Source organism: Pelobates fuscus, chromosome 7 (genome assembly GCF_036172605.1).
Source record: "Pelobates fuscus isolate aPelFus1 chromosome 7, aPelFus1.pri, whole genome shotgun sequence".
NCBI classification, from domain to species: Eukaryota; Metazoa; Chordata; class Amphibia; order Anura; family Pelobatidae; genus Pelobates; species Pelobates fuscus.
In genome coordinates, this window is record NC_086323.1 from 7,596,385 (window position 1) to 7,622,102 (window position 25,718).

At 46.0% G+C, this 25,718-nt stretch overlaps 1 protein-coding gene across 1 annotated transcript; it reads left to right on the forward strand.

Annotated features, from left to right (window-relative positions):
* Positions 1-6,794: 6,794 nt before the first annotated feature.
* CDC20 (cell division cycle 20) lies at positions 6,795-20,215 on the forward strand. Its single transcript, XM_063427656.1, has 11 exons — positions 6,795-6,876; positions 8,832-9,047; positions 11,287-11,432; positions 13,137-13,233; positions 13,317-13,445; positions 16,102-16,298; positions 16,395-16,489; positions 17,139-17,370; positions 18,806-18,931; positions 19,036-19,153; positions 19,406-20,215. Exons 2-11 carry the CDS (start codon positions 8,840-8,842, stop codon positions 19,579-19,581), a joined length of 1,524 nt encoding a protein of 507 aa, XP_063283726.1. The 5' UTR covers positions 6,795-6,876; positions 8,832-8,839; the 3' UTR covers positions 19,582-20,215.
* Positions 20,216-25,718: the final 5,503 nt, after the last annotated feature.

Consider the following 25,718-nt stretch of genomic DNA (forward strand, 5'->3'; position numbering starts at 1 on the left):
ACCATTATATAGGGACTGTCACCGCTATATAGGGACTGTGATCGTTATATAGGGACTGTCACCGTTATATATGGGCTATGACCGTTATATAGGGGCTGTTACCATTATATAGGGGCTGTGACCGCTATATAGGGACTGTGATCGTTATATAGGGGCTGTTACCGTTATATAGGGGCTGTGACCATTATATAGGGACTGTGATCGTTATATAGGGACTGTCACCGCTATATAGGGAATGTGATCGTTATATAGGGACTGTCACCGTTATATAGGGGCTGTTACCGTTATATAGGGGCTGTGACCGTTATATAGGGACTGTTACCGTTATATAGGGGCTGTCACCGCTATATAGGGACTGTGATCGTTATATAGGGACTGTCACCGTTATATAGGGACTGTTACCGTTATATAGGGGCTGTGACCGTTATATAGGGGCTATCACCGTTATATAGGGGCTGTGACCATTATATAGGGGCTGTTACCGTTATATAGGGACTGTCACCGTTATATAGGGGCTGTCACCGTTATATAGGGGCTGTCAGCGTTATATAGGGGCTGTGACCGTTATATAGGGGCTGTGACCGTTATATAGGGGCTGTTACCGTTATATAGGGACTGTGACCGTTATATAGGGACTGTGATCGTTGTATAGGGGCTGTTACCGTTATATAGGGACTGTTACCGTTATATAGGGGCTGTCACCGTTATATAGGGGCTGTTACCGTTATATAGGTACTGTGACCGTTATATAGGGGCTGTGACCGTTATATAGGGACTGTCACCGTTATATAGGGGCTGTGACCGTTATATAGGGGCTGTGACCGTTATATAGGGACTGTCACCGTTATATAGGGACTGTCACCGCTACATAGGGCCTGTCACCGATACATAGGGACTGTCGCCGTTATATAGGGCCTGTCACCGTTAAATAGGGGCTGTCACCATTACATAGGGACTGTCACCATTAAATAGGGCCTGTCACCGTTATTTAAGGCTGTCACCGTTACATAGGGACTGTCACCGTTACATAGGGACTGTCACCATTAAATAGGGGCTGTCACCGTTAAATAGGAGCTGTCACCGTTACATAGGGACTGTCACTGTTATTTAGGGATGTCACCGCTACATAGGGACTGTCACCGTAACATAGGGACTGTCACCATTATATAGGGCCTGTCACCCATACATAGGGACTGTCACTGTTACATAGGGCCGGTCACCGTTATATAGAAACTGTCACCGTTATATAGGGACTGTCACTGTTATATAGAAACTGTCACCGTTATATAGGGACTGTCACTGTTATATAGGGCTGTCACCGCTACATAGGGACTGTCACATGCATTTTCAGAATCAGCAGCCTTTAATTAGTAATCCTCTCAAAAATCGTCCCAATCCCTGCAGCAGATCAAAAGTTAGCTGGAGGTCCCTTTATGACCGACCGCACACACATTTTCCTGCCCAAAATAGTTCCATAGATTTGAGCTGTGCGGTCGGTCAATTCCTGGCATAAAAATGTCTAAGTCCCGTTCGAAGTGAGGCCGATACTTCGACGTTACTCGAAGTGTCGAAGTGGAGTCGATGGTACGGGTCGGCGATGTTCGGAGTTAAAATGGCCGCCGCCACGTGGTCCTTTGTTCGATGCCGTGCACTTCGACGACTTCGACAGCTACTTCGGCACTTCGACGGTATCCGAAGTGCCCATTTGAAGTAGCACCACTGCCCTGAGGTAATCCAAGGGCCAGGCACAGTGTTTGTCTTTAGGGCCAGGGTAGGGTAGATGAGGGCAATCCACAATACAGGGAGGACAGCCACAATAGGGTTCCGCTACACTAACCACATATCCACACAATTACCATCCTTACGTTCGATCCAGAAACTTATTATATTAACCACTGTAACGCATGACCTGGCACCCCAACTGGGTACCTCTCCTAGCGTTATACAGGCGGCGTTATACGTTGGAATAGGCAAACATAATCCTGTTCTAGTTCCCACTCCCGGTTGTCTACCCGCTCAGCTCAGATGGACCAGAAGCGAGCAATGTCAGTGTCTCCGAACCAGAGACTAGTTTCAATAGTATCCCACAACAAACCAGGGCCATCGTAGTCTTCCCCCTCAATACACTTGTACTCGATCAGCCATGGGTAGAGGTGATAAACATGCCACCACATGGCCTGATAGGAATCATCCAGCCACACCTCAGTCTCAACTAGCGTCTCCAGTTCGCTTACCCATTCCTCTGAGGGCTGCTTTCCCAATAACGGCATCCGCAGCTCTAGTTGTTCTGCTTGCCGCTGTTTAGTGGTCAGGATATCCTCGCACCGGAAGGGTTGAATTTCGTCGATGTCCTCCTTCCAGAGATCGGTACGAAGCGCCACCCTCCACTCTGTCTCTCTTTCCTCTGGGATAGGATACTCCATACTGCGCATCACATCCTGTAGTCGCTGCTGGAGCCTGGTGTCAAAGTGAGATACTGCATGGCCTTCCATCTCTGAAGTAATGCTTGTTTTGCCAAGGCTAGGAACCCATCCCACCGCTGCCACCAATGTAATGGATCACCTGGCACCCCGGCTGGGTACCTCCGTTTATGGATGCGCCTAGCGCTTCTTGAGGATTCCAAGCACTCTAGCTAACACCACAACCACCGCAACCCAAACCACTCTTCCTTCAGAGCGAAGCAGGAACGAGCTCTTGAAAGAGCTTAGGAGTGATTATAGCAAGGGAATATGCAGAGCATTCCCCCAAAAAGAGATAGGACTCCAAATTGAGAGTGAAGTAGAACTGTCTAAAACTTTATTTTACTTGGGACTAGCCCATATGGTCATTACATTAACATTGCTGTGAAAACTCAATAAAATTACAAACAGTCAAATCATAGCAGACAACATAGGGTGACTTATTATAACATAATTACATATTTATAAATGGGTGGGGAAGACTATAATTAACACAAAATGTCCCTCCTGCATGCAGAATTAGCGATATGCAAATCTACCCGAATATGCAAATTACCAGTCTTGCTATTCAGGTAGTACATATTACTGTTGCTACCAACAGAGGGCACTACACGAGTTAAATAGCCAAATCCACCTAGTTGGTAGCAATCCTCAGCAGTACAGGAGAGCAGGCAATACATCCCAGGGTCCATAGTCACATGGCAGGAGGCTGGCAATCAGTCTTCTTCAATGCCCAGTGGCGAGGCTGGCTCCGCCACAAAGGACTGTCACCGTTATATAGGGACTGTCACCGTTAAATAGGGCCTGTCACCGTTATATAGGGACTGTCACCGTTATATAGGGACTGTCACCGCTACATAGGGCCTGTCACCGCTACATAGGGCCTGTCACCGATACATAGGGACTGTCGCCGTTATATAGGGCCTGTCACCGTTAAATAGGGGCTGTCACCATTACATAGGGACTGTCACCATTAAATAGGGCCTGTCACCGTTATATAGGGGCTGTCACCGCTACATAGGGACTGTCACCGTTACATAGGGACTGTCACCATTAAATAGGGGCTGTCACCGTTAAATAGGGGCTGTCATCGTTACATAGGGACTGTCACTGTTATTTAGGGATGTCACCGCTACATAGGGACTGTCACCATAACATAGGGACTGTCACCATTATATAGGGCCTGTCATCCATACATAGGGACTGTCACTGTTACATAGGGCCGGTCATCGTTATATAGAAACTGTCACCGTTATATAGGGACTGTCACTGTTATATAGAAACTGTCACCGTTATATAGGGACTGTCACTGTTATATAGGGCTGTCACCGCTACATAGGGACTGTCACCGTAACATAGGGACTGTCACCATTATATAGGGCCTGTCAGCCATACATAGGGACTGTCACTGTTAGGGACTGTTACAGTTATATAGGGGCTGTTACCGTTATATAGGGGCTGTGATCGTTATATAGGGACTGTTACCGTTATATGGGGGCTGTTACCGTTATATAGGGACTGTCACCGTTATATAGGGACTGTCACCGCTATATAGGGACTGTGATCGTTATATAGGGACTGTCACCGTTATATATGGGCTATGACCGTTATATAGGGGCTATTACCATTATATAGGGGCTGTGACCGCTATATAGGGACTGTGATCGTTATATAGGGACTGTTACCGTTATATGGGGGCTGTTACCGTTATATAGGGACTGTCACCATTATATAGGGACTGTCACCGCTATATAGGGACTGTGATCGTTATATAGGGACTGTCACCGTTATATATGGGCTATGACCGTTATATAGGGGCTGTTACCATTATATAGGGGCTGTGACCGCTATATAGGGACTGTGATCGTTATATAGGGGCTGTTACCGTTATATAGGGGCTGTGACCGTTATATAGGGACTGTGATCGTTATATAGGGACTGTCACCGCTATATAGGGAATGTGATCGTTATATAGGGACTGTCACCGTTATATAGGGGCTGTTACCGTTATATAGAGGCTGTGACCGTTATATAGGGACTGTTACCGTTATATAGGGGCTGTCACCGCTATATAGGGACTGTGATCGTTATATAGGGACTGTCACCGTTATATAGGGACTGTTACCGTTATATAGGGGCTGTGACCGTTATATAGGGGCTATCACCGTTATATAGGGGCTGTGACCATTATATAGGGGCTGTTACCGTTATATAGGGACTGTCACCGTTATATAGGGGCTGTCACCGTTATATAGGGGCTGTCAGCGTTATATAGGGGCTGTGACCGTTATATAGGGGCTGTGACCGTTATATAGGGGCTGTTACCGTTATATAGGGACTGTGACCGTTATATAGGGACTGTGATCGTTATATAGGGGCTGTTACCGTTATATAGGGACTGTTACCGTTATATAGGGGCTGTCACCGTTATATAGGGGCTGTTACCGTTATATAGGTACTGTGACCGTTATATAGGGGCTGTGACCGTTATATAGGGACTGTCACCGTTATATAGGGGCTGTGACCGTTATATAGGGACTGTGACCGTTATATAGGGGCTGTGACCGTTATATAGGGACTGTCACCGTTATATAGGGACTGTCACCGCTACATAGGGCCTGTCACCGATACATAGGGACTGTCGCCGTTATATAGGGCCTGTCACCGTTAAATAGGGGCTGTCACCATTACATAGGGACTGTCACCATTAAATAGGGCCTGTCACCGTTATTTAAGGCTGTCACCGTTACATAGGGACTGTCACCGTTACATAGGGACTGTCACCATTAAATAGGGGCTGTCACCGTTAAATAGGAGCTGTCACCGTTACATAGGGACTGTCACTGTTATTTAGGGATGTCACCGCTACATAGGGACTGTCACCGTAACATAGGGACTGTCACCATTATATAGGGCCTGTCACCCATACATAGGGACTGTCACTGTTACATAGGGCCGGTCACCGTTATATAGAAACTGTCACCGTTATATAGGGACTGTCACTGTTATATAGAAACTGTCACCGTTATATAGGGACTGTCACTGTTATATAGGGCTGTCACCGCTACATAGGGACTGTCACCGTAACATAGGGACTGTCACCATTATATAGGGCCTGTCAGCCATACATAGGGACTGTCACTGTTAAGGACTGTTACCGTTATATAGGGGCTGTTACCGTTATATAGGGGCTGTGATCGTTATATAGGGACTGTTACCGTTATATAGGGGCTGTTACCGTTATATAGGGACTGTCACCGTTATATAGGGACTGTCACCGCTATATAGGGACTGTGATCGTTATATAGGGACTGTCACCGTTATATATGGGCTATGACCGTTATATAGGGGCTGTTACCATTATATAGGGGCTGTGACCGCTATATAGGGACTGTGATCGTTATATAGGGGCTGTTACCATTATATAGGGGCTGTGACCGTTATATAGGGACTGTGATCGTTATATAGGGACTGTCACCGCTATATAGGGAATGTGATCGTTATATAGGGACTGTCACCGTTATATAGGGGCTGTTACCGTTATATAGGGGCTGTGACCGTTATATAGGGGCTGTGACCGTTATATAGGGGCTGTGACCGTTATATAGGGGCTGTTACCGTTATATAGGGGCTGTTACCGTTATATAGGGACTGTGACCGCTATATAGGGACTGTGATCGTTATATAGGGACTGTCACCGTTATATAGGGGCTGTGACCGTTATATAGGGACTGTGACGGTTATATAGGGACTGTGGCCGTTATATAGGGGCTGTGACCGTTATATAGGGACTGTGACCGTTATATAGGGGCTGTGACCGTTATATAGGGACTGTGACCGTTATATAGGGGCTGTCACCGCTATATAGGGACTGTGGCGGCTAATTAGGGCCACTTGGGTGCTATGTTTCTGCCATGGCAATGTGTCAATCATGCAGCCACAGGGGGCGCCTGGAGATACTCACTAGAGATAAAACTCTCTCTATAACTAAATATAACCCCGCCCTCCCCCTGCTCCTCCCCCTCCGAGTCCTACAACCTGAGCTCCTGGCGGCCATTTTCACGGAGCCCGACGTTCGCGGATGCTGTGGCTGAGTGGCCCCAGTCTGGGAGACGGTTTTTGTCTCGTGTGTTTGGAGCTCCACGTACGGACGTAATTGGTTATTTCGAATCCAGCTCCGCCCTGAGGGCGGCGGGTGTCGGCCAATCAGCGCGAGGCGGCCGGCGCAATACTGGTCACCATGGCAACGGCCGTGCGTCAGCAGCCAATCAGATCTCGCCGTGAGTTTAAATGGCAGCTGCTGGGCGTGGTGACCGTTAGAAAGGGAATCCTGTATCGAGAGTCAATCCGCCTGAGAGCTGAGTGAGCCCCCGACCGGTGAGTGAGCCCTGAGTGAGAGCTGAGTGTGCACTGACAGGTGAGTGAGCCCCGCCTGAGCCCTGGGTGTGTAGTGACTGGGGGGGGGGGGGAGCAGCCCTGGGTGTGTAGTGACTGGGGGGGGGGGGGAGCAGCCCTGGGTGTGTAGTGACGGGGGGGGGGGGGGAGCAGCCCTGGGTGTGTAGTGACTGGGGGGGGGGGGGAGCAGCCCTGGGTGTGTAGTGACTGGGGGGGGGGGGGAGCAGCCCTGGGTGTGTAGTGACTGGGGGGGGGGGGGGAGCAGCCCTGGGTGTGTAGTGACTGGGGGGGGGGGGAGCAGCCCTGGGTGTGTAGTGACTGGGGGGGGGGGGAGCAGCCCTGGGTGTGTAGTGACTGGGGGGGGGGGGGGAGCAGCCCTGGGTGTGTAGTGACTGGGGGGGGGGGGGGAGCAACCCTGGGTGTGTAGTGACTGGGGGGGGGGGGAGCAGCCCTGGGTGTGTAGTGACTGGGGGGGGGGGGGAGCAGCCCTGGGTGTGTAGTGACTGGGGGGGGGGGAGCAGCCCTGGGTGTGTAGTGACTGGGGGGGGGGGGAGCAGCCCTGGGTGTGTAGTGACGGGGGGGGGGGGAGCAGCCCTGGGTGTGTAGTGACGGGGGGGGGGGAGCAGCCCTGGGTGTGTAGTGACTGGGGGGGGGGAGCAGCCCTGGGTGTGTAGTGACTGGGGGGGGGGAGCAGCCCTGGGTGTGTAGTGACTGGGGGGGGGGAGCAGCCCTGGGTGTGTAGTGACTGGGGGGGGGGAGCAGCCCTGGGTGTGTAGTGACTGGGGGGGGGGGAGCAGCCCTGGGTGTGTAGTGACTGGGGGGGGGGGAGCAGCCCTGGGTGTGTAGTGACTGGGGGGGGGGAGCAGCCCTGGGTGTGTAGTGACTGGGGGGGGGGAGCAGCCCTGGGTGTGTAGTGACTGGGGGGGGGGGAGCAGCCCTGGGTGTGTAGTGACTGGGGGGGGGGGGAGCGAGCAGGCCTGGGTGTGTAGTGACTGGGGGGGGGGAGCAGCCCTGGGTGTGTAGTGACTGGGGGGGGGGGGAGCGAGCAGGCCTGGGTGTGTAGTGACTGGGGGGGGGGAGCAGGCCTGGGTGTGTAGTGATTTGGGGGGGGGGGAGCAGCCTTGGTGTGTAGTGATTTTGGGGGGGGGGAGCAGCCTTGGTGTGTAGTGATTTTTGGGGGGGGGGAGCAGCCTTGGTGTGTAGTGATTTTTGGGGGGGGGGGGAGCAGCCTTGGTGTGTAGTGATTTTGGGGGGGGGGGGAGCAGCCTTGGTGTGTAGTGATTTGGGGGGGGGGGGGAGCAGCCTTGGTGTGTAGTGATTTTGGGGGGGGGGAGCAGCCTTGGTGTGTAGTGATTTTGGGGGGGGGGGAGCAGCCTTGGTGTGTAGTGATTTTGGGGGGGGGGGAGCAGCCTTGGTGTGTAGTGATTTTGGGGGGGGGGAGCAGCCTTGGTGTGTAGTGATTTTGGGGGGGGGGGAGCAGCCTTGGTGTGTAGTGATTTTGGGGGGGGGGGAGCAGCCTTGGTGTGTAGTGATTTTGGGGGGGGGGGGAGCAGCCTTGGTGTGTAGTGATTTTTTTTTTTGGGGGGGGGGGAGCAGCCTTGGTGTGTAGTGACTGGGTTCAGGGCTGATACGCACTCTCAGCAAACCGGCTGCTTCTTCATGACTGGGTTCAGGGCTGACACTCGGCTTACCTTGCATGGTGGGGTTTAGCACAGGAATCCATGGAGGAAGTGATTGGCAGTTGGCAGAGGCCAGGTAAGTGGTCAGGCAGTTGGCCATCTATGTGGCTGCCTACTTTGATGTTGCGGTGCGTGGCTACTCCGAACAGTGTACTAGATTCCAGCATCCTGTAGTGGTTATTGTGCACACTATCATATTAAGCTGTCTGGGTTCCTGTTATCTAGATTAGGAACTGGCTGTTAATGTTCGATCATAGTCTCTAATTGAGTTAAAATGTAATTCTATTTTTCCTTTCAGCTTTTGTCATGGCTCAGTTTGTGTTTGAAAGCGATTTAAACAATATATTGAAGCTTGATACCCCAATCACGAACGCTCCTCTAGCACGATGGCAACGCAAAGCAAAGGAGGGCAGCTGCTCATCTGCCAACACATCCGCGAACGCGAGCATGGTCTCTCCAATGAAAGCCTCAAACCGGTCACACAGCACAAGCAAGACCCCATCCAAAACACCAGGTGTGTAAACTGGGCCAATAATTCTGCGTCCCGCGAAGCATGTGTTTTTATTGCCTGACGCCCCAAATTCTGCGTCACACGGGCCAAGTGTGTTTATTGCATGACGCCCCAAATGGGCTGGTGGTATAAAAGTACCTTAAATGGTTTAACAAGGATAAAACCGCTGTTAGAAGCTGAATTGTCCATTCCATGCACTGTCCCATAATACACCATGTACATTGTTAGTCACCCTCTATGACTAGTGACTTGAAGTAGTCATGGTAGTAAGAGTCTGGATGTGAGGCATTTCACATGATGAGATATATCAGATGTTACTGTATATTGTCCCACTAGAAGGCCAGTCAAGTGTTGCTGTACAGTCGAACCAGCTAGGCCAGTCAGATGGTGTTACTATACAGTGTAACCTGCTAAAAGGCCAGGCAGGTGTTGCTGTACAGAATATAACCCACTAGAAGGCCAGTCGGGTGGTGTTGCTGTAAAGAATCTAACCCGCTATTGGGCCAGTCACATGGTGTTTCTGTATAGAATCTAACCCGCTATTGGGCCAGTCACATGGTGTTTCTGTATAGAATCTAACCCGCTATTGGGCCAGTCACATGGTGTTTCTGTATAGAATCTAACCCGCTATTGGGCCAGTCACATGGTGTTTCTGTATAGAATCTAACCCGCTATTGGGCCAGTCACATGGTGTTTCTGTATAGAATCTAACCCGCTATTGGGCCAGTCACATGGTGTTTCTGTATAGAATCTAACCCGCTATTGGGCCAGTCACATGGTGTTTCTGTATAGAATCTAACCCGCTATTGGGCCAGTCACATGGTGTTTCTGTATAGAATCTAACCCGCTATTGGGCCAGTCACATGGTGTTTCTGTAGAGAATCTAACCCGCTATTGGGCCAGTCACATGGTGTTTCTGTATAGAATCTAACCTGCTATTGGGCCAGTCACATGGTGTTTCTGTATAGAATCTAACCCGCTATTGGGCCAGTCACATGGTGTTATTTTGCACAGAGTTTAAAGAATGATTTTATTTCTGTTTTATAAAGGGGAAACATTGCAAATAATACCCAGTAGGGCATATGGACAGCTATCCTGTAAAGGTTTAAAGTGCCAAAACACTGCCTTCTGCATCGTGTGTGATGCTAGAGGTGACCTATCATGATCCAGTGAAATGAAGCTCAGAGCACAGGTGATGTGCCGGGAAGGGTGTATAGGTGTAGGGTACGAGGGAACCAGTTACCCTTTGCAAATGCACTGCCTGCCAGGGAGAAGATGATCATGTCTGTCAAGCACGCTGATGTAAACTTTGTACAGAACAGACATTGGCCGCTCCAATGCAGAATTCAGTGCTGCAAAGTCATGTGCTGGGTGTGGAACTTGTCATACATGTGCAAATTTCAATGAATATGCAGTATTTCAAGCACTATTGCCTCTAAAAGCAGAAGTGGTGATGGTGGTTGTAGTAACTTTCAAAGGGAAACTAGTGCTAGAAAAATTATTTTCCTAGCTCTAAAGTGACCTACAATGCTCCCCTCCCTTGCACCCCTAGTGTTAGAAGGGTTAACCTTTCTGACCCTTATCAGATTTCAGCGAAGATGTACCTCGATGCTGGGGTCTTGCTCCTCCTCGACTTGCGTCATCCAGTGGGGGACACCTAATGCAACTCGAGTGTCGGACTATCCCCATTGCTCAATGCTTTCCTATGGGGTTTTATGACGCTGGAAATCCTCTTGCATAGAGTGAGGACGTCCAGCGCCAGTAAGGTGACGGAAAGTGGCCTAACGACACAGAAGTCCCTCTAGTGGCTGTCTAGTAGGGAGCCATTAGAGGTGGATTTAACTCTGCAAGGTAATTATTGTAGTTTATCAAGAACTGGAATAATTCCAATTGCAGAGTTAAGGGGACTGGAACACTGGTCACCCAGACTGGTCCAGCTCATTGATGTGTTCAGGGTGCATAGTGTCCCTTTAAGGCTGCCTGTGCCCAAGGTGTTTAGTTTAATTTAATTTGTAGCAAAATTCATTAAAATGCCTTCTATGTGGGGTGCTGGAGGAGGGTACAACCTGCGGCAGTTATTGGGTTTATATAGAAACAATGAGGACATCACTCTACCGTATCCATTAGAAAGCTTTGTTTAGGGTGTACGGTTGGCTGTTGATTATTGGAAATGGTAACTCTGACCTGGGCACCATGATGATCAATCACCTCTTCACATGACAATCCTAATCTCTGATTTCAGGCAAATCTGGCCCAAAGACACAGAATACGCCTTCCAGGGCGGGTGGCGACAGGTTTATTCCAAACCGCAGCACAATGCAGATGGACGTTGCCAGCTTCCTCCTCAGCAAAGAAAACGAGCCTGTGGATAATTCACCTTCCAAAAAGGTTCGTTGTGATGTATAGGGGTGTTTATTTTTTATTTCCCTTTCCTTCTTTAAAAGAACACTATAGGGTCAGGAACGAACAAACATGCGTACCTGACCCATAGTATTAGAAACACCATCTGGCCCTCCCTCTTCCTCCCTAAAAATAGTAAAACCTTACCCTTATTCCAGACTGCTGCTGGCTCTGCCCCTGATCTGCCTGCTTGGCTGACATAATCAGAAGTGGTGATCTCAGCCAATCACAATCCCATAGGAAAGCATTGGATTGGCTGAGCTTGTGCTGGCTCTGCTCCTGGGGGCAGGCAACAGGACAAGTGCAGCTCCCATAGGGGAACTACCTCATCAGGGGCCCAGTTGGCTGCTGCAGCCTTTAGGCAGTGTTCTCCATCACTGCTCTAGGCTGTAATGTGAACACTGCATTTTCACTGGGGGGGGGGGGGGGGGGGGGGGGGGGGAGGAGAGGTGTTTACATTGAAAGGAATGATGATTCTAGTTACCAGAACAAATCCAATAAGCTGTAGTTGTTCTGGTGACTATAGTGCCCATTTTAAACATTGGATGACTTTCCTGGACAACTACCTTTTGAGAGCCAATATTGCCAAACCTGTATTTCCGATACTGTGAATACTAATACTTGAACAAACTACCACCTCTGTCTGACTGAACACCTGCTGACAGCCCCTGCAACTAGGTGGAGAAAGGGCATGATGCATGGCACGGCCTGTAAAAGAAGTTCCTCTATTCCTGTGATCAGTGAATAAAACCTGAATGCAGAACCCCTGAGCAAAAGACACCCATTCCTTGACTGGAGTACTTCCCATGTTCCAACTCGGTCTCTTAAAGGGATAATTCAGACAGGAGTTTATTCACCAGACCTCAAATACCATCAACCAAGAGTATGTGACTTGCCCTTGTTAAATGGGAATCTATCGTCTAGCTCCCATGTAAATTCTCAGGTTTGATTGATTAAATATTCTGAATTAGCTGAACAAGACTGCAGGCACTTCCCTAAAGCACTGGGAAGGGTTTGTTAGAATTGTAGGTTTCATTCAGGGTTTTGGTCGTGGTTTTTGTTCTTTTCAATAAAAGGAAAGAATCCAAGAAGCCCAAAGGGAGACAGGAACATTTATATAAAAATAACCCTTTATTCTAAATAATATCCATAAACGAGTGTGTACATACTCCTATAGAAGCATGTCGCTAGATGTGTCTCCAAAAGTAAAACTCTATCTTGGAGACTAGCTCTAGAAGAGAGAGTATATCTGACATGAACAAAGTGAGGCTGGTGTGTTGAATAGTCTGAAGAAAAATATAAGGGACAATGTAATTAAAGTGGATAATTGCATGTGGTCTTCCTGAGGATTTTATGATCATTAATGTTTGTTGTATGTCAATCCTGTAAGATGTGGGTGTCCTGTCACTTCAAAGTCTCTCCTGTTTGTGCGCGTCTGATTTTAATACGGGCACTCTGATGGTTCAAACATGAGTAGCTCATGGTGTTCAGTAACTCCTCGCTCCTACATGTTTTGTGGGCCATGCGCCCACTTCAGGGAGTAAATAATGAGCACCACAAGAAGAGTTTCCTTTTTATACATACTTGCATATTTTGGATGGGTATCTATAATTGTTGAAACCCCGCAGGACTGCTCTGAAATTAGATCTGATTTCACTGCATACATTTTATAGAGATACTCTCTTGTGACAGGAGCAGCAGAAGGCATGGGCAATGAACATCAATGGCTATGATATGGAAGAAGCAAAGATTCTGAGGCTTGGTGGGAAACCGCAGAACGCCCCTGAAGGTTGGTTGGAGTCCATGTATAGAAATGGTCACTGTATGGTCAGGTGCTGAAATCAAAGCAAACCATGATCTTCTCTCTTCTAGGATACCAGAATAACCTCAAAGTACTGTACAGTCAGAAAACAACCCCAGGGTCCTGTAAGAAGACAGGCCGGTACATCCCTTCCATGCCAGACAGAGTCCTCGATGCGCCGGACATCAGGAACGATTACTGTAAGTCTTTAAGGATCCAGTCATGTGTGCAGGTTAAACCTTGGCAATCTGGGTGTATTCATTATAAAATTACTTCCAAATGTAGACACCATCCTGTGACGGTAGTCATCTGTATCACTGTCCAATATTCACTTTTTCCCAATAGAACATTCCCAATAATCCAGAGTAATTAATCGCTGGTATCGCCAAATAATCCACGCATGAGCCAAAGCTTAATGCTGGAACAAGACTGATTTACTGGAAGCAACAGGCATTCAATTTATACACAAGATAAAATAACAACTGTTACCCCTATGCTCAATTAAAATCCTGTAAAAGATACAATCAGGAGAAAATACATGGGGTAATAACGTGCAGATAATAAATGTATAATTTGATAAATGTAGAAACTCACATATTCCTGAGCCACTTAAAATAAAAGCTGGCTCGGACTAAGAACGTTGGACAGATGATATTGTAGTAGCTGAAGTAAAGTGCGGACAGTGTGATTGCTGACTTTTACTTTTGCTGCTGTTTTTACTTTGAAAATCTTTTTTAAATGAAGATCCTGCATCCTGGGTTTCTTGAAAGAAGGGACGAGTAAGCAGTTGGCACTTTACTTCAGCTACTACAATATCATCTGTCCAATGTTCTTAGTCTGATCCAGTTTTTATTTTAGGTGGCTCAGGAATATGTGAGTTTGTACATCTATCAAATTATACATTTATTATCTGGATGTTATTACCCTATGTATTTTCTCCTGATTTTAATTGAACATAGGAGTAACAAATGTGTTATTTTATCGTGTGTGCTCTCTCCATTTCTACTATTTTATTCACTCATTTATGTGTGGTCTAGTGACCCACATAGGTGATTGTACCACTCTGGTTTTTTTTTTTTTGTATTTTAACCTAATATAAACACATTTTTTACTGTTATTCAATTTATACAGTAACAGACTCCTCCTCTGGGCCAGGCTAGATAACTGAGTTTCAGCAACATACTAAACTCCATTATTTGCTGGCCAGAAACATTACAATTTTTTACATTTTTAGAAAAGTACTTTCTACATCACATACAAATATAACATTTAGATCCCTGGGTAACTGAGAATACTGGGAGTCACATATCCAAATCTCACGAAATTTCGTTCGGTAGTTTCCGTGTCGCATCGTGTGGAAGTTTGACCATGGTTGCCATGCCAAAAACAGTTCCAGGCAATCCACGAGTAAGTCCCGCTGACCGCATTCGTGAGATTATAGATGGCCCACCATCCTTTGTTCTCGCCACGTGTTCGTATGCCGAATGGCGGCCACCTAGGAGCAATTAAGTTGCGGTTTCGCAACGTTCCAATTCTGATTGCTTCCCAGGGTGGTCTCCGTTCAGTAGAACGAATACATTTCTCAAATACATGGTAAAAACAAACCGATTACAATCATTTAAACAGCAGGAAGAGGATATAACCGAAGGCACACAGGTAAGTATATGAAAATCCTTTACACATCAGTTTTCATATCATGCACATCTCTAACGTCTAGATAAATCTTCTTTCCCTGAAATTTTGGTGCTGTTAACTAGTACTGTGACAGACCGCTGGCACTCTGACAGAGTACCTCAGCCAATCGATGCTCCTAGTGCTTGCCGAGGACTCTAAGCACTGCAGACCCCACTTCCAGCGATGCAGCTGCGCCAGGGTCTCTCTGTCCTCCACCCAGAGGAGTATTGTGATTATAGCAACCCCCAAGAGTGCAGTTATCCCATCCCCCAAACATGAGCCAAGGCTTCAAGAAGGGATCAAGCAGGTCTGTTTAATGGCAGCAAGCACTCACAATCTATACAGTTTTTCAGGCCAGAGGCACACCCCCTGGACCAATGGATAAACCAAAACAATACAATATGCCTGTGATATAATTAAAACTGCTAACACAGGCAAAAAAACAAATTTCAAAAGTCCAGAAAACATCCCAAAACACAAAATACCCCCTTAAAAAAATTACGTCCCCTGATATGGGTGAATAACATATCCAAAAATCACCTAGATCAGAGCTGGGGTTCAAAAGTTCCATGGAAGTCTCTTTTTGACCGACCACACGCACAATTTCATGCCCAAAACAGTTCCAGAGAATTTGGCAGTGCGGTCGGTCTATTTCCCATGTTAAGTTCAGTTTGAATAGACAAACGGCAACCGTTCGTGCACACAGTCAATTTTAAAGTGACGTTCAACTCCAGTCAAATGAGTTGAAGTCTGGAGAAGGTAAAGTTCAGCAGTGTTCGTGCCGTTGCGTGTCTGATTTGAGTTCCATGAACTCGACGACCAAACACCGCTGACCATGTTCGGCTGAATTAAAATGGCCGCTGCCACGTGTTTGTCGAATGGCAGCCATTTCTACTACTTCGGCTGAATCTGAAGTGCCACTTTGGACGAGTAAAACTGTTGCAATACAATTTTAAAGGGGCAGAAAGTATGTTGAAATCAATTAGGCCCAAATATTTCCTTTTTAAAGGGCAAGACATCCCAGGGGCCATAGTCACAGAGCAAGAAGTTGGCAAGCAGGCCTCTCAAAGTACAAGTGGCGAGGTTACTTTCGCCACAAGTACCTCTTAATTGCACATGAAGGATAGTGCCTCTGTGGCAGTTATGTGGTGTTTTTAATAGGGTGAGTGTCTTTTCTCCTAGATCTGAATCTGATTGACTGGAGTTCACAGAATGTCCTAGCGGTTGCATTGCATGACTCTGTGTATCTCTGGAACCACACTTCAGGGGATATAATACTGTTAATGCAAATGGAACAGCCAGTAGACTACATCTCCTCTGTCTCCTGGATCAAGGAAGGAAACTACCTAGCAGTGGGGACCAGCACTGCTGAAGTGCAGGTAGGTGCAGAGTCTGTAAAATATATATTCCCTGGGGCTTGACTCCCAACTTCCAAATATAACATTGTTTGCGGCATCTGATTATTTTCCTTCAAGCTCTGGGACGTTCAGCAGCAGAAACGTTTGCGTAATATGACCAGCCATGCATCCCGTGTTGGAGCTCTGAGTTGGAACAGTCACATTCTTTCCAGGTAAGACTCCATCAATCTATGGATTTGAACAGCATAGGCCCAGCTTCTGTGCACTAAATGCAGAGTTTAAACAGTGCTGGCCTACACCTTGCATAACTGGACTCGCGTAAAGATGGAATCTCATGGCATTGTATTGCCAACACGTCTAGTATTAGAACCACCTGACCTAACATTACTCTCCAGCTTTATGTATCTGTTATGTTGGTTACTGACTGGTTAGCCACCACCCTAGTTCCAAATAATTAACGTTGAAAGGGTTAATTTGGCATTATAAAAGTGGCTGGGCTGGTGGGCCTGGTTTTATGTCAATCTGCTTCTAACTGGGAATGGCTCCTAGAAACTACATGCAACAAAACTGCCCCACTTAGCTGGAGCGGAACATCTGCTTCGGATGACTCGTTGGTCCTAGTAACTATGTAAGCACTTTGTAACTATGTATGTCCCTTACAAATGGCATCCATATGTACTATAGAGCTTTGTGTCTGCCACATCTTTTTAACCATAGCAGAGCTAGGACTGAAAAGTTACACCCCTCTTCTGATACTGAAGTGTCTCCTCGTGGGCTGGAATTATAGCCTTCCCACTCTGTGTACGAGGGAATATCCTGATTGAGTCAGTAACAGAATAATTTTTTTTATTTTTATTTCAGTGGTTCTCGAACAGGACTCATTCACCATCACGATGTGAGAATAGCACAACACCATGTGGTCACGCTGTCAGGACACACACAGGAAGTATGTGGTCTCAAATGGTCCCCCGATGGTAGATACTTGGCCAGTGGTGGGAATGACAACTTGGTCAATGTATGGCCTAGTGTTCAGGGAGACTCGGCAGAGTGTACTCCAGTACAAACCTTCACTCAACACCAAGGGGCTGTTAAGGTGAGCATTGCAACTTGGGTTTTCATAGTATAAAGTGTAACATCAAAATGTACTATATAAAAAGAATATATGTGCCAATTCCTTGTCACTTCTATTGTGAAAGGAAAAACAATCCTAAACTTAACAGGTGCTACTAGACATTTAAAATGTCCTGGGGTCTCTAGTAATTTGTGCCAACAGAAAGATACAACTTACCAGCTCCCACTGCATCAGTTAAAGTTATCGCTTCTCTGGGGTTGTTGGTGAAAACTGATTAACCTATTAATCAGGGCCATCTCTAATGCGGGGTAGCTGCCCTCAAACGTTTTCCTGCACCGAATGAGTCCCACCAGGTGGCCCATGCACTTAGGGCTACCCGGTGGGCTTGTTTTTAGCTGTGGCCCTTTAACAGTGCAACTGTGATTCGCTTGGTTATTGGCAGTGGGCTGGGAGGAAGTGAAATTTTTGGGAGAAATACTCGCAACTAAGTGGCATGGGAGGGGACTGGAGTTGCCGTGTGGCGGTAGTGAGGATGGAGGCTCCTCACTCCAGTCCACCTCAGGCACCACACTGGACCCCAGCAAAAGGTAGGAAATTGGAGGGTGTGTTTAAAAATTGTAATCTTGCATGTATGTTAGTATGTCTATATCTGAGCACCAACATTAAAAACACACCCGTCCATTCAAACTTCAACATTTCATACAAACACCAAAATTATAAACACACTCCTACATTCAAAAACCAACACTACACATAAATGCTTGCTTACAGTCAAACTCTAACACCACATAAACATACTCCATACAAAAAAAGCTTACATTCAAACAGTGCGAAAGACAACCCTGCAAGCTTGGGAAACTGCTAGAGCCCCAGCAGTGAAAGCATTGTTGGCGTTCTACTTTTTGTCCAACCTGGTGGAAGCTGTGCTTGCATGCCAGGGATTGGGTCCAAGCAAATGCTTGCACAGGGTATTCAAGAAAGCCCTGCTATTAATATTAGAGTTGCAACAATGGCAAAACTGCCAAGATATGGAGGTTACACTGGGGCAGACTGGACATGCTGACATTTTGGCCCTGGATGCCCTTTTTAATGGGATAACTGAGACGTGAGCCAAAAATAAACAAATGGCCAACAATTCAGCTCTCGTGTGTCCCTTATGTCACAACAGTACTGTTCTGGAATCACCTGTATATGGCTGTTTCAGATGTTTAAAAGGATGACTGGTTTAAGGTCTCTCTGCATAATGGAGAAAATATTTAATTTGGGAATGAAGAGAACCTTGATCTGTCTTACTGTCTGACTGCATCATGTGCACAGACTGCAGTTATCAAATTACTTGGGTCGAGTTCTGTACATTGCCTTCATAATCTGCCCACTCGCTGAAACACTTCAAGGCTCTTTTTCTACTGTGGGTTGAAAGAATGCTGACTTGTTTCTGGTCCCTTTACCCTCTCAGGCAGTGGCATGGTGCCCATGGCAGACAAATGTTTTGGCGACAGGAGGAGGGACAAGTGACAGACACCTTCGTATCTGGAATGTTTGCTCTGGAACCTGCTTAAACTCTGTAGATACTCACTCCCAGGTAAGGCCTTCAAGGAAGCACACGGCTTTCCTAACATTGCAGCTCACAAGAGACAGTGGTGCTTGGACCGACCAGGTTGACTAATGACTTTTCCCTTGTTCTAGGTGTGTTCCGTACTGTGGTCCACAAACTACAAAGAATTGATCTCTGGCCATGGCTTTGCACAGAATCAACTTGTGATCTGGAAATATCCCAGTATGACAAGAGTCAGCGAGCTTAAAGGTATGTTCTAGTTCCATGATCAGTTTGTGGGATCTACCAGCAGAGATTTAGGTGATGTTGGCTATAATGTAGAGTAATTTCTAGATCCAGTGCTCAATCCTTCAAGCATTGCCAATTGGGGAGAACAGACTAGCAGTTTCAATGATACGCCTGGTGTAGAAACATTACTGGTTATAAATGCCATGTCTTGTGCCTGTTTAATGGGAAGGTGGGCTTGTTCACTGGCATCATTCTCTAACTTGATTCCTGCAGGTCACACTTCCCGGGTGCTTAACCTAGCAATCAGTCCTGATGGCAGCACAGTGGCATCTGCAGCTGGCGATGAAACCCTGAGACTGTGGAAATGTTTTGAAATGGATCCTGTCGCCAAGAAAGAAAAGGAAAAGGCACGTACCAGCAAGAGCCTCATTCACCAGAGTATCCGATAGGATGGAGTGAGAAATCTATTCCTCCTTTTAACTCACCGCATCATATGTATGTTCTGTAAATTTCAAATAAAATTTTGTATTAATTTTTTTTTGTATGGCTGACATTGTTTTAAACAAACATGGGCTTTACACGGCCCATTCAAGAACTGCTTTTTTGTTTTTGATTTTTTTTAATCTAACATTTTAACCAATGTGTTAAATATCTGACTTTCTGCAGTTTTCTTGCACGGCCTGGTGATTCCACTTTACACGGGTTTGTGTGCAGTTATCACTTGTTTACTGCACTGGAAGAGTTACTTTTATGATATCTTGGTACCTGGAATCTGGGTATCTAGTGCATCACCTTTGTTACTGGCTTATGCCCCTAACTTTCTCCTGGGTACTGGTGGCAATCTTGGCACTTATATCTGTGAATAACCCTTTCTAAACCATGCTAAGCATCATGGAAAACGTAGTTTACAACATATGCAGTGTCAGGAGTAGCTATCTTTGCTTCTTAGGCTTATAGTAGCCAGTCTCTCACTTCCTTCTGATCTTGCAGGATTTTATTTCTATGTTGCACACCATGTTTGCACTATATAGATTCCTGGTCTTTGTACCTTGCACCTTTTTGGTATAAGCATTTTCCTCCTTTTTTTTTTTTTTTAAATTAAGGAATATTAATGTGAGGGGTGGCATCACTTGGGACCTGGCACTAAAACTGCTGTTTGCCACTTGGAAATTATGGGCTTGTATAAAATGTTTCTATTTAGTGTAATGATGCAAACATTATGAAATAAAGTCAGTTTGACTCGGTCTTGATGTGTCACTGTCTGGGGACACCTGATGATGAAATTGTGGAGGCCAGCAGGGAAAGGTGAGATGAACTTATCTGAACGTGTGCCTCACAGGCGCTGCTATTTTCTTCTGGCCAGTCCTGCTTCTGGTGCTGTACCACCATGAGTAGATGTTACTGCTGTACTCTTGCAAAAGTCATGTGAGACTAAATAGATTAGGCTGACCTGAGAGACTGACACATGTAGATGGCGGTAGCTCTGCAGAGTGTCAAGGAAAAAAAACTAGCCACTCATAAATATGGAATAAAAGCATGTATGAAAAATTTAAACTTGGACAAAAATGAGAGCTCCAGTGTTTGGCTTTTCTGACAATATCAGGAGCTGGAAGACAGCTGGTGAAAGTCTGTCATGGCGGCTGCGTTAAGGGGGGGTCTAAGTGTACATGTCGCACCTCACCCTACACTCAACTCCTCTTAACCTTCCTGGAAACCAGAACAGCCCTGCTCTATTACCAGTCTTAGCTCCTGTTAACATGCACAAGAAGGCAGCCACGTGGGTTAGTAACTGGGTGTGTTAGAAATGCTCTCACATCTCGTAACACAATGTTTCCAAAAAAAAATTCATTTTATTTGGCTGGGACCATGCTTCGCCCATGCAGCTACCTTGAGTCTTTAACTCAAGGTAAACTTGATAACATGTAAGTAGCCAAACAGGGAACCTAGTGGACTCTGGGTCAAACGGTGAATACGCTGGCTAAAGCTGTGTGGTTTTAAAGTGCCAGCATGGGTACTCTGATGTAACAAGCGCAGAATGGTTCTACCTCCAGTTAGGAAGCAAAGCTGCTACGCATGGTTCTAATCTACACCATGCTCTAAAATGGTCTGCCACCAGACATCTTTTTCTGACAAGCCCATAACACGTTCTTGTTGGTAGGTGTCCCTTACTATTGGTACTTACTGGCCAGCCTGTATCTCCAGTGTCCATTGGAGGAAGAGACCGTAAATGTCAATAAATAATGCTATGTGATGGGACTTATCTCTCATCACCCAGCCGTCCCAATGTCTGTACATATCCTGTCTGATAACTAGCTCATCCATAGGCAGTCGCCCACCAGTTAAAATGACACATTTAGTGTCTCCCTTTCAATATTAGTACTTCAGTTCCCATTGTTGTTCCTCTCTACTGTTGCTAGGTAGAGTAGGAAAAATAATGCCTGGTCAGATTGAACTAAGTCTTATCTCTGTGAAATATTCTACTTCATTGGATACCCCTATTGATTTGTTGATGGAGCTCATAAAGGCGCCAATTAGGCAGGACATGGCTTGCTCTGACTGTTTGCGACAGGGGCTAGAGTTGTCAGAGCCCCCATTCCCCTGGTGTGCGCAGCCCCCTCCATGCCCCTCTCTACTCCCTCGTTTCCCCGCCCCATCTCCCCTGTAATATTCAGACAGCCGCCACTGTCCATGCCTCCCCAACTCCCCATTTCTGTTAAGGCAGGCACCGCTCTCACAGTGGCCTTCCATTTATACCCTCGGCTGAACCTGTATACCAAAATAAGGCTGGCATATAGTTGGAGCCCCCTGCCATATAGAATGTCTACATGATGATTATATATATATATATATTTCATTGCCTCTTCCTCATGGTTGCCATCTGTTTGATTGCCAGGCAAAGAGGATAGCAACATCCAAGTACTTCCAAAGAGTCAGACAGGTCCTGAAGTCCCAGCTCTTGGCAAGACAAACCTCCATGGGGTGTACCACCGGCAGATAGTGGATGTGGCTCACATGACGAAATCCTACCAGTGGTTGGAAAATACAGGACTGAAAGACCGCACTGAGGAACTAATCCTAGCAGCACAGGCACTCAGCACCAGATCAATAGAAGCTGGAGTCTACCACACCAGGCAAGATCCAAGGTGCAAATTGTGCAGAGGCCTCTGAGACAGTTCAGCACCTAGTAGCCGGATGCAAGATGTTAGCAGGAACCGCATACACAGAGAGCCACAATCCAGTTGCTGGAATTGTGTACCAAAACATCAGCACAGAATATGGATTGGACCTGCCTAAGTCCAGATGGGAGATACCACAAAGGGTAGACGAGAATGACACAGATAAGATCCTGTGGGACTTCAAGATCCAGACAGACAAGCAAGTGCTTGCCCACCAACCCGACATCGTGGTGGTATAAAATGAACGTAAGACTGCAGTCGTGGTGGATGTGGCAATACCCAGTGACTATAACATCAGGAAGAAGAAACATGAGAGGGTGGACAAATACCAAGGACTGAAAGAAGAACTAGAAAGGATGTGAAAGGTGAAGGCAGTAGTACTCCCAGTTGTGATAGGAGCACTCAGGGCTGTGACTCCCAAGTTGGGGGAGTGGCTTCAACAGATTCCAGGTGGGACATCTCAGTTTGCTGTCCAGAAACGTGCAGTTCTAGGAACAGCTGGTAGAGGACCTGAGAATGAGGAATAAACATAACACCCAGGAGGGGTGAGAAAAATCAAATATTTCTGCCACTGAATATAATGATTGTGCTGCAGGGTCTCTATTGTAAGATACTGGATGAGCTTTCTTCCTGTATCAAACTCTGGCTGGGGGTGATAGGTGCAGTAGTGTAACAGTCACTGAAAGGTAGAATCCCAGGTAGAAGGCCGATGTTAGCCACTAAAGGACTTTATTTTAAACAAGGCACTAGACCTTTTAATGATATCCAATGAGAATAACTATTTATTTCATGATACATTCAGCCTAATGAGAATACCGTGTCTGTAAAGGGAATCATCAGCTTACTAGCGGCATACCTGCGATGGGTTTAGATTGTGTTTATAAATAATTAATATCTTCCACCTACTGTTCTGAAATCACCCCGAGACGTGTTTTCATACTAACTGGATGTAGCGGAGAGGTAGTATAATCCACAGGGTCTCCGCTGGTAGACAGGAAAAGCAGGAAATAATCCAAGTAGGCAGATGCAGCATGCAATAATCCAGGTAGCGTTATAAGAATCCTTCCCTCCCAAGAACTAGACGACACATAGGCTGGGAGTCAACTGAGCTTTTAATCACAGGTCACAGTATTTATGGGATTCCCCATGCAAGGAGTTTCCTTACTGACATTTCAGGGGTTGTACAGTAGGGGACTACATGGGGAACTGAATAACCTGAACATTTCTCCCACCTTGCACTGCTGTATGAGAGGGATATTCCCACTAGAATATACAGTTAAGTGGATTATCACTCCGTGCAGCAGAACTGACAATTCACATTAAAACCCATAACTTTTACAATATTCGTCACATTTAAACGGATGGACGTTCGGTAGATAGCTGGGGTTTGAGCGCACATTTCGCTCAGATCCCAGCTTAAATAACCGAACGCCGCACGAAATACACATTACATTTAAGTTCACTTCAAACTACCGATTGAACATATGGGAACACATTACCGAAGGACCGGGACTCCCGAACGGCGTGGAAGTCCAGCGGTATTCGTGCCGTCGAGTAGCCGATTTTAGTTCTAGGCGCTCGACGACCAAATATCGCTGGGCTAACAAAGGATCCAAGATGGCCGACCGCAACGTGGTCGGTAGCAGAACAGCTGCCACCCTGAATCCTTCTAATTACCGATTGCAACATTGTTGCAATCCTTAATGGGAGCTACATGATCCCCCCCCGCCCCTCTCCCCTCTCCCCGAAAGTGAGAGATCTACTTTAATTAGGAGAAGAAAAATTACAGTAAGTATTAAAAAAAAAAAGTCTTTATTACTGATTCATGTTTAAGGCAACATGAGATAGTAGGTGATGTATACTAAACCAGAAACGGAACGGGAAGATACAAAGAGTTCAGAAATCAGCTAAAGGGATGGTCCTTCCCAGGATTTCATATGCGTTTGCGTATTAATTAAAATAAGTTACAGTCCCCCTTCACAAGTTAAAACAACCTCTGTACTATAAGATAGAAAGGAAACTTTCCTAAATGAACGTCATTACGGCTACGCTCCCAGCGTACATGAAACCGGAGAGACGACTGCTGCGATCAAAAACATCTAGAAAAAATGAAAAGATCACGGGTTCTAACAAGTAGACCCAAGATCTTAACTTTGATATCTGAGAAAAATGGTCTAAATCAAATGTAATTGAATAAATGTTGACTTTATTAGATATAAGTACATGCTCAATAGAAAAAAACAATTAATAAAGTGAATCCCAGAGGGGAGCTGTAAAACGCTCAAAATGTCAACGCACATCCGCCCACCAATAGCGATTGGTGAATTGAGGCTCCACGGTACATACAAAAGAACACCGTGGAGTAGGTACGGTTCACTTTGCTTTTGATAAAGGCGCTTGAGCAGCGCCGAAACGCGTTAGGCATTATGCTTACTTTTTATTTTTATTTTGCATGATTTATCTAGCACATTTACTTTGATTATGGGGGGTGTTGCCAGCCATTCTTAAGAGCCGTTTCTTTGCAGCTTTCTACTCATTAGGGGGCATCTCTGACTTGAGACTACAGTTTTTTCACTTGGTGTACACAACTTAGAGTAGCTGTAGGACGGAGCAGTCTGCAGTCATTTAGATAGTAGCCTCTATACTAGCATGTTGCAGTTTTAGGCTTCGAGTCAGGTATCTCCCTTTTGCAGCTGCAGTTTCCTTACCTACATTATTGGTCTCCAAGATTTAGTGCACCTGTAGGACAGAGATTTCTGCAGTTCAAGCGTACTATGCAACTCTAGGCAGATAGTCCATCTTTTTTCAGGTGTTATATCCATAGCTTCCTTGAGATTTGTGTATCAGGATTCTATCCAGTTTTTTTCACTTAGTTTAGCGTTCTTTTTTGGCTACTGTTGCAATTTTTAGGCGCTACTATAGTTCTATACTGGATACTCCTGTTACTTTTTAGTAGATACTCTGCAACTTTATGGTGCTATTTTACAAGTCTGGAGGCATAATAGGATCTGCCTTTATTAGGAGTGTTTTGCAATTACTCTCCAGATAGGTTTATCCTTTGGCATTATTATTATTATTATTCCTACCTCAGGCTATCTCTGCATCTGTTGGTTTAGTATGGCTATTTGACATTTTGAGCGTTTTATAGCTCCCCTCTGGGATTCACTTTATTAATAGTTTTTTTCTATTGAGCATGTACTTATATCTAAAAAAGTCAACATTTATTCAATTACATTTGATTTATTTTTTTAAATTCTTTATTTTTGTAGTGCAAACGAAAAATACAGGCTGCTCCGGTATGCCACAACAGCATAAGCAGGCAATATTTGGTACAGGATGATAGAGTGAAGTAGCATTATTAAGTCTGCACAATTTTTTGTTAGTAGATGAGTTGTCAAACGCTTTGGGTT

Excerpts from the sequence above, each read along its gene's own strand:
- CDC20 (XM_063427656.1), top strand. The coding sequence starts at position 8,840 with ATGGCTCAGTTTGTGTTTGAAAGCGATTTAAACAATATATTGAAGCTT. Across the intron at positions 13,234-13,316 it reads ACCGCAGAACGCCCCTGAAG|GATACCAGAATAACCTCAAA; the intron begins GTTGGTTGGAGT and ends TCTCTCTTCTAG. Across the intron at positions 13,446-16,101 it reads GGACATCAGGAACGATTACT|ATCTGAATCTGATTGACTGG; the intron begins GTAAGTCTTTAA and ends CTTTTCTCCTAG.